The sequence below is a fragment of the Beauveria bassiana genome, assembly GCF_000280675.1.
Source record: "Beauveria bassiana ARSEF 2860 unplaced genomic scaffold BBA_S00017, whole genome shotgun sequence".
NCBI classification, from domain to species: Eukaryota; Fungi; Ascomycota; class Sordariomycetes; order Hypocreales; family Cordycipitaceae; genus Beauveria; species Beauveria bassiana.
Genome location: NW_007930852.1, coordinates 142,226 through 150,209, shown reverse-complemented (window position 1 = coordinate 150,209; position 7,984 = coordinate 142,226). Strand labels below are relative to the sequence as shown.

At 52.5% G+C, this 7,984-nt stretch overlaps 1 protein-coding gene across 1 annotated transcript; it reads right to left on the bottom strand.

The window, feature by feature from the left end:
* Window positions 1-323: 323 nt before the first annotated feature.
* BBA_06065 (uncharacterized protein) lies at window positions 324-6,475 on the bottom strand (the record flags this gene model as incomplete). Its single annotated transcript, XM_008601162.1, has 2 exons — window positions 324-556; window positions 6,379-6,475. 2 exons carry the CDS (start codon window positions 6,473-6,475, stop codon window positions 324-326), a joined length of 330 nt encoding a protein of 109 aa, XP_008599384.1.
* Between the last annotated feature and the right edge of the window lie 1,509 nt (window positions 6,476-7,984).

The window sequence follows — 7,984 nt, the reverse complement described above, 5'->3', positions numbered from 1 at the left end:
GTAGAACCAGGACAATGGATCAGTGGATGAAAATCGACGAATACGGTTTTTTTTCTCTCTGTTTCAGTGGCCTTCGTATTGCCTGTTTTTGGTGCAGCCAAGATGTCGTAGCGTTTGTGAGGTTGCATCGAGACGGATTTGCCAAGTGCCCTGTCCAAACAGAATGCTCGTTTTCCTGTAGGGCAAAAGTTTAATGGAACAGGGCATGCAAGATCTGTGGCAGACCATGGAAAAGCTTGTAGGCGATGGCCGAGGGGTCGGTCGTACGTACACCGCATGGGCGGATATGTCTGTTGCGTGCCCGCGACCGGGTTTCCATGTCATTATGACAGTCCGGGACCACGGTACGCAAGGCTCACCATTATGAATCGTTGACGAACCATTTTTAGATGAAACATGAGGTGGATGGGCGCAGTTTCGCGTCGACCACCGGAAGTCTGAAGAGGGAGGAGGCTCAGGATGGCTTGGGCAAAGACGGTTGGAGGTGTTATTTCGGGATCAGCAATGTCGGCCGTGGCTTTCAACTTGCCAATCAGCGTGAGAAGAACGGGATGATCTGGATCCGGGGAAGGTTGATGATCACGGAGAGGGGGGGGCGGGGGCGTTGGTACAAAAAACTGCAATGACTGCAAGTGAGTGGCCGATCCTTGCAAGGGGAGAAGCAGAGGTGCAATGTCTTGGTCCTGAGAGTTGGCCGACGGCTGGCACAGCTGGCAGCTGGCAGCGAGGCGTGTAATTAGGTAAGGTATTGCCAGAAACAAAACGTTGCATCGAGCTCTAGACTCGCATCATCGCGCCGACATGCATAGTATGATTTATCTTTTCAATTATTAATTACTGCTGCGTCATCCGCCAGGCCCGACTACAGCTAATAATCAGGCTCGCCATCGAAAGGGGACGCAATGTGCCAAGAAGGGGACATGGGAGAGCAAACAAGGCTCGGCAAGGTGCCAGCACCATCAGATTGGTATGGCAGAAATTACTTTCTCGCATCACATGGACAGCTACCTGCATGCATGTCGTCGCAAGACATGTGCAATAACAGCCAGAGACACACCTGGCTGGCTGTTGGCGCCCAGCTCGTAGCTGAACATGCACACCCATTGGGCACGGAGCCGAACAAGGACAACCTCTAAAAAAGAGACTGCGTGCAGAAAGCTGTGATTTGCTTACGACGACGCTACCCTCGTGCATGAGCTTCATTTCTCATCTTTCACGCCACGGCGACGATTCATTGGTTCTCTAAGCCTGCAATATTGTCTGCAGGCGCTGTCAAATCAGGACCGAGATCTGGCATCGCGCCGCGATCAGGCGATCGGAGGAAATGTCTGCCCCACTGGCCGTCTCCCTGACATAAGCGAACGGCGTAAGCAGGGCCGGGCTTTGAGTGGTTGAAAGGGAAAATGAACCAGAGTGACACATGGATCGCAGCGGGATGCGTTGGCGTCGTGGTACGAGATCGTCCTCATGTACCGCCTGCACACTGCCGAATGATACCAGAGGCAGCGACAATAGAAACAACAAAGACGCCCTCTCAGCTCGCAATCCCACACACTGTCGCGAGCCTCGAAACCTCAAGGGCGTGCTCGACCCAGATACTAGCCATTACGCTGTGGCTGGCTGGCGTAGATTGAGGCTGGGCCGCTTCTTTAAGCAAACCCCCCCTCCCTTCTTTGCTCACCTGCAGATTATCTCAACCCAATTATTTCCTGTTATTAATAACAGTTCGTTTTAATTCATTTGAACAAGGCGCTCCCGGGCTTCATCTCCATCTGGACGAGTGTCTCCGCCCCAGAGCACCGCACAGCACAGCCAGCGCCCACCCGTCGGCTCGCCACGTTTGTGAGCCGTTCACCCCCTTCCCACTCTGGCGGATCTGGTCTTGTCCATCTGACTAGCCGAAACCAGCTCCCTGGCCCAAGGCATCGCGGTGGGCTGGCCGGTTTTCGATTGAATCAGCAGCAATAGGTTGTTCTCCGCCCGCCTGACACCCTGACCAGGCCCAAATTACAAGGCGCCAACTGCCCCGTTTCTCGCGAATGCTTCCAGAAGGCACAGGTTCGGTCATGCCGATGGGACGTAGCAATATACGATGGGGCGGAGCCATGTACGGATATCAACAAGGTAATAAATAGCACTATACAATTAAACCTCCTGGTTGAGATGCCCTGAAGGCAAAAAGTTCGAGACGGTGTGGGCGAGCTGCAGAGAAAACGCAATATGTGCACGCATGTAAAACAAATGCTACGCATAATGTGTCCCTTTGTGGGAGGTTGGCCGTCGGCGAAAAGCCCCCTAAAAGTAAAAACTTTGGGGCCCCTCTACGGACCCTGCCAAGAAAAATAGAGTCGAGGACAAATGCCAAGGCTGAAAGTGGTGTGGTATAATGACTGTGCATCAAGATGATGTCGCCGGACGCAGCGGCGATGCTGCGCGACGAGGTTAGAAACAGATGGGGCGCGTGGGTATTGTGGCCGATCTCGCGTGCTACGTTGATGATCTGAGGCGTTGAATGATGCATGTATTCGTACATACTACATATGCGCTGGAGGAAATGAACGAACAAGCAGGCGCCGTCCAACGATGACGAGATTTCTCACCGCCGTTAAGTTGATGCGCAGCCAAGCGGCGCCCCTCCCTTCCCTCGTCTCGTGCATGAGGTGGTCATAATTCTCCTACATGATTGTATTGATTCCCACATGCGCACGCCCCCCTCCCCACACGAATCGTGCATGTAATTGGGAAAGCTTAGCTGCACGGAATGACCCTGTGCAAGTTGAGCCTTGCGATGTATCAGTAGCACACCGGTTGTTTCCCTATATGAATAGTAAAAGGAGTGTAGAGATGCATGTCCGGGATGACTGCATACGCTTCGAGGAGCGCTACGGCAAGGCTGTGTCATTGCAGGAAGGAAGATTGCCCTGAGTCAGGTCCAAAGTAAATCCGATACAGATGATACAGTTAACTGCAGTAATTATGAGATTGCAGTGATCTCGACATATGCGGGTTAATTGTGGGTTGTCTATACGTACTGAGTAAGCCGTGAAGATGGCATCTCTGCTCTCGGAGGAGCCTATTAATCAGATATTCTGGCAAGTCTGGTTCCCGGTTTGGACTGAAGTGCAAGCGAGCGGCTTTCTACCGCAAGGTTCTCTACTTCACAACCAGCGCGCCCTACATGCCCCTCCATATGACAAGTCATTGGTCTCGTCTCTCTCATGATTCGTACGTTGCAACATGGTGCAATGCCGGTCTCGGACGGGGTTGAACCAATGACCACGCCAGCGCGGAACTCTCGGGGGGCTCTGTGGGCGGGAAGCATCAAACGAAATGAAAAGCATGACAAAGAAAGTATGCTTTATTAATTGGTGTACCCTTTATCAATCGAACATGTGTCATGCAGGCCAGAAAGATTGCGTACCGATCAAGTGCTCGGAATGGTGGCGCTGCGCTTTCCGTGGACAGCGCCGATATCGACAGGCTCAGGGGTGGGAGAGGCAGTCATGCACAATGGTACGAGGAATATCACGTAAAGGGCAACGAAATTGTGCCGGACCATGTTTCCCCTCTGGCTATTTGTCTACTAGTAATGCCGCGAATTGCCTCCTGTTGCTTTCGGAATACCCTCGGTGTCTCACCTGCGCCCTCGAGAGGCGTGCATGGTAAATACCGACACCCGTTCCGGCAGATTCCCCAACACAGCCATCGCCGGGTAGTCCCAGCGGCGGAGAGAAGGGCGGGAGACCCCAGTATTTAGTAATAAAATTAGGCTTTTTCTTTTCCTCCTCGTGATGGGCAAATCTGCAACGTCCGTGCCCTCCGCAGCAAAAAAAGCTTGTTCGCGATTACAATGGCCTGGTTTTCCATGGCTCTTCAGATCTGCCGAACCCTTATGTAAGAGGAGAAAAAAAAAAAAGGCAAAGAAAACAGAGTTTCTATATTGTGGAGATGGAGGGAGGAAAGGAAAAGGGGCTTATTCAACCATTTTAGGGCAAACCGTGCACCTTGCCTGGGTTCGTCAACGGTAGTGTACATGCGACACTACCTAGTTAGGTAGGTAGTTATTTTGTTCTGGGAAACAGGCCGTGATGCTAAGGGGGATGTGCGCGCCCATGCAAAAACTAAACGGCCGAGCACTGAATTTTTTTTGCATGAATTCAAAGAAAATTTGCAAGGAGAGTTTGTGAGGAGGAAAGCACAATGGCACATTCAGAGACCGAAAAAAACTAACGGACAGTACGAAGCACACAAGAGGGAAATCGAAATGGGTGTTGGCGACAAACGCCGATCAAAATACTGGGGTTGAACTCACACACTTTCCGTCTAGTCGATTTGTGACGCGAGCCGCATGCTTCCCCAGCATGGACATTTGGCATGCTGACCGGTCACGAAGGAATTAAAAAATGAGGAAAATACAGCGACCAGCGTATCTTGTTTGGGTGTAACAAGGGGGACGCTGGCTCATCATCAACGGACGATAGCCGAGAGGACAACCAGCCGTCGGGTTTTGGTGTCTTGGCGGCGGCGCTGATGTGGCGTGAGCGTCCGTGCTTGTCGGTATTTTTTTCCTTTTCTAGGGGGGAAAAGCATCTATCCGCCGGCGTGGATACGGGCGATGCACGCATTTCCACGGACAGAGACGCCCACTTTGAGGCTGATGATCGTTTTCAACGGGCAGCCAGAAATCAGGAGCAATTTTCTAGCGAGCATCTTGGCCCGTTATCGTGGCAAATGTATACTGGTATTGTCGATTGGTATGGTGGGTGGTTGGCCTTGGGTCACGACACATGGTCACCAACACCATCATCAATTCTCGTCTACCGTCCCAAAGTTGAACTCTATACGAGGAGTTGAACACCTTTACGGAGTTATTTTTGAAAGACTATTTTGCCGAGGCGCGCGCCCTCTCGTCTTATTCATCCTCCGCCTCCCACCCAACAAGGTCGGGCGAAAAAGCTTCTTTCTCGTAAAGTTTACGGAATGCTTGGCTTGATGCTCTGACACGCCCCCCCACATCGCGAACCTGACCGATTCGGTTCTGCAAGAGCCTAACAAAGAGTAAGGTTCTTCATTTCTGGCTCCGAATCCCATAGCAAAAACATTATTACGTCTTTTTTTTTTTTTTTGACATTCCCCCCACAATCCCCATGGCTATTTTAGGGGGAGGGGGTGGGTGTACGGGTTATGAATTGTATATACTTGCCAAATAAAGCCTGTAGGTGAAGGAAACGAGGCAATGAGACCGGATGACTCGTCGTTGAGAACGGCAGTTGAACATTTGTGAAGAAATGGCTTCTTTCACGTTGCGTACAGCGACAACGAATACAACCGCGGCAAACGCTTCTGCCAGACTCACGGTGCGGCACTGCGCGTATGTGTCATTGTGCAAGGCCTGTCTACCTATTCGTAGCTATGAAAACCTGTCTACTATATTGCTTGTTTCAGCATCTAAATGGCTTATATCCACGTGCCCATCTTTCAATACAATAATGAGCAAGTTTAATCGTGATAATAACAATAGATAGGCATGGGCATATACCCTTGGTCATGGGTGTAATTATTCCGCAAATCTGGTGACTTGTATCTAGCGCGCCGTCGCATCACAACCTGATCGCCCGCCGCTTGGCAACGCTACAGGGGGCCCGATTTTACGTTGCTCTGAGGACACCACTTTTGGGCCTTGACATCGTAGACACCCCTCGAAGTGGCTTGGGCTTGGGGGTCACTGGAGCTCTGCGAAGTGATCCGGGCGAGTCTGATGAGGGGCCTTGAGCAAAGATCCATCACCCACTGTATCCCCCATAGGTAGCCCACTAAATCCCTTGTACTTGTCCACTACCTAGGTAGGTACCAGTAATGGAAGGTGCACTGCCCTCTGGAACTCCAGTAATAATAGCCTACTACCAGCCCCAGCCCCTCCACCAGATGCTCCTCTCGCCTCATCACATCCGTCCATCCATCAGACCATCACCCATCTCGCTTCGCTCATCGTTCTGGAAGGTCTTTTGCCACGTGTGACCAAATCTCGTGTCTCCGCCTTTTCTCCTCCTCCCTTGCTCAGCACAGAGCCGCGCCCTGCTACGCTCGTCTGCCCGCGCACGCCGTCGCCCCGATCCATGATCCCTCGTCGCCCACAGCATGGGACAGCAAAGTCGTAAGGACGCAAAAATCGGAACCCGCTTTGCCATTAGCTTCTTCGTATGGATTGTTTACCGCACGATGCTCACTCGAAATTACCGTGGGGGTGTGTGTTTGCCTCAATCTCTGGTACCTGCTTGCCTGCCTTCGGAAAGTGCCGTCATGACACTCGGGACGTCCATCGTCTGCCCGATTGTCGGTCCTGTCTCATCATGGTTCGCATCGGCTGCAGCGACATACACATCCGCCCGATAACCTCTTTCTTCTTGTCACCCTTTCCATGTCTGCCGGGAAGCCAAAAAGAGCTTATGCCTGCCCGCTGTTGCAGCATGCTCATGATGGCCCGTCTTCGCCCTATCCCACTCGCACTACGCACTCCTCGAGATGGCCGTCTTTGGCTCTTGTGTCCTGCTCTCTTGCAACTTTACCTGCTTTCTCGCCACGATGACCCATGGCTTCTGTTCTTGCCTCCCATCATCGGCCTAGCACGGCTATCGGATGTACCAGGCGCTCTCTCGACTGCCGCATCGCCGGACTGTCTCCACACATGCTACCTCAATACCGAGTACCCCGAGCCGTTCCATCAAAGCCAAACATACGAGTCATGGGGTTTTCATCTAGTTGTCGGCAAATTGTATTGTCGCGATACGCCCACACATCACACCCCTCCCAGTAATGTGTAGATTTTCTGCAAATAGCATCGCAGAGAAAGCAACGCCAAAGCCAACACAGGCTCAACACTGGTCGCGGACCCGGTGTTGCATCGCGCCGCATCAAATCGGCTGCAAAAGCGAGCCGCTTCACCTGCCGTCCGAGCACAAACCTACGCACGATCAGACATCATCGGGTTTGCGGGCGCACTTCTTTGTTCCTTTGTTGAGCCGTCTTTATTGTTCCATAGCTCTGCGTCGTCTCACGCCCCTCTGACCGCCTGCCGCGGCGGAACCACTGGCCGCGAGACAAAAGATTCAACAATGCTTGGCCACCCCACCCGACCATCTGCATCTTAGACCAGTCGCAAAACGCCCTGAACTGGCAAGGGGCATTTGCTGTTCGCCGCGGCCGCCCGTTCCACGGGCCATGACATCAATTGCCGATTCCCAGCTCGGTTTCTGAACACGGCAAAGCCTACGGAGTACGCCACACGATGCTATGAGACCTGATCCAGCATAGCCCTGGCGCCCATCGTCGCAAATGTCTCTAGTAAAGAACCACGACGGGTGTCGATCGGCATCGAGGCCTAATCTGTACAGCAGAAACCAAGGCCACAAAACCAAGGCCACACGCACCCTTATATCTCGTTTACCAGTAGTGGCCGCTAATCCACCGTCGGCACAGCATCGTGTCCAATGCGCTGCTGCATCACTGATGCCCATTCGCTCAATTCGCCGATGCCCCGGGCTTTGCGGTAAACGTGCCAATATGCCGCTACAAGTAGTGCGACCACGCCAGCAGAAAGAGATTACTTCAGCAAAGGCCAATCAAATATCCGGAGCCTTTCACAGAGCGTGTGACACGGAGCAGAGTTCGACTTCGGGACTAGCTCGGAGGCAAGGGCTGGCATGCCTTCTCCGATATTGTGCATTGCAGGTTCCTGCACAGTCACACCCACCTCGGCTGCCTGATGTGTCGACCCAGATGCGACAAGTAGGCCGCCATCCTGCGCTGTTTTGCCGCGTGCCAGTGATACCTCGAGCCTTTCTGTGGACGGAGGATTCAGCTCACCGCTTTCTCTAGAGCACTGCTAGCATTGTTACATACATATTCATTGCAATGCTACTGTTACCACACAGCAGTATTAGACCACAACAAAAAAAATAGTGGAAGCAGCTAAGCAGAGAACACA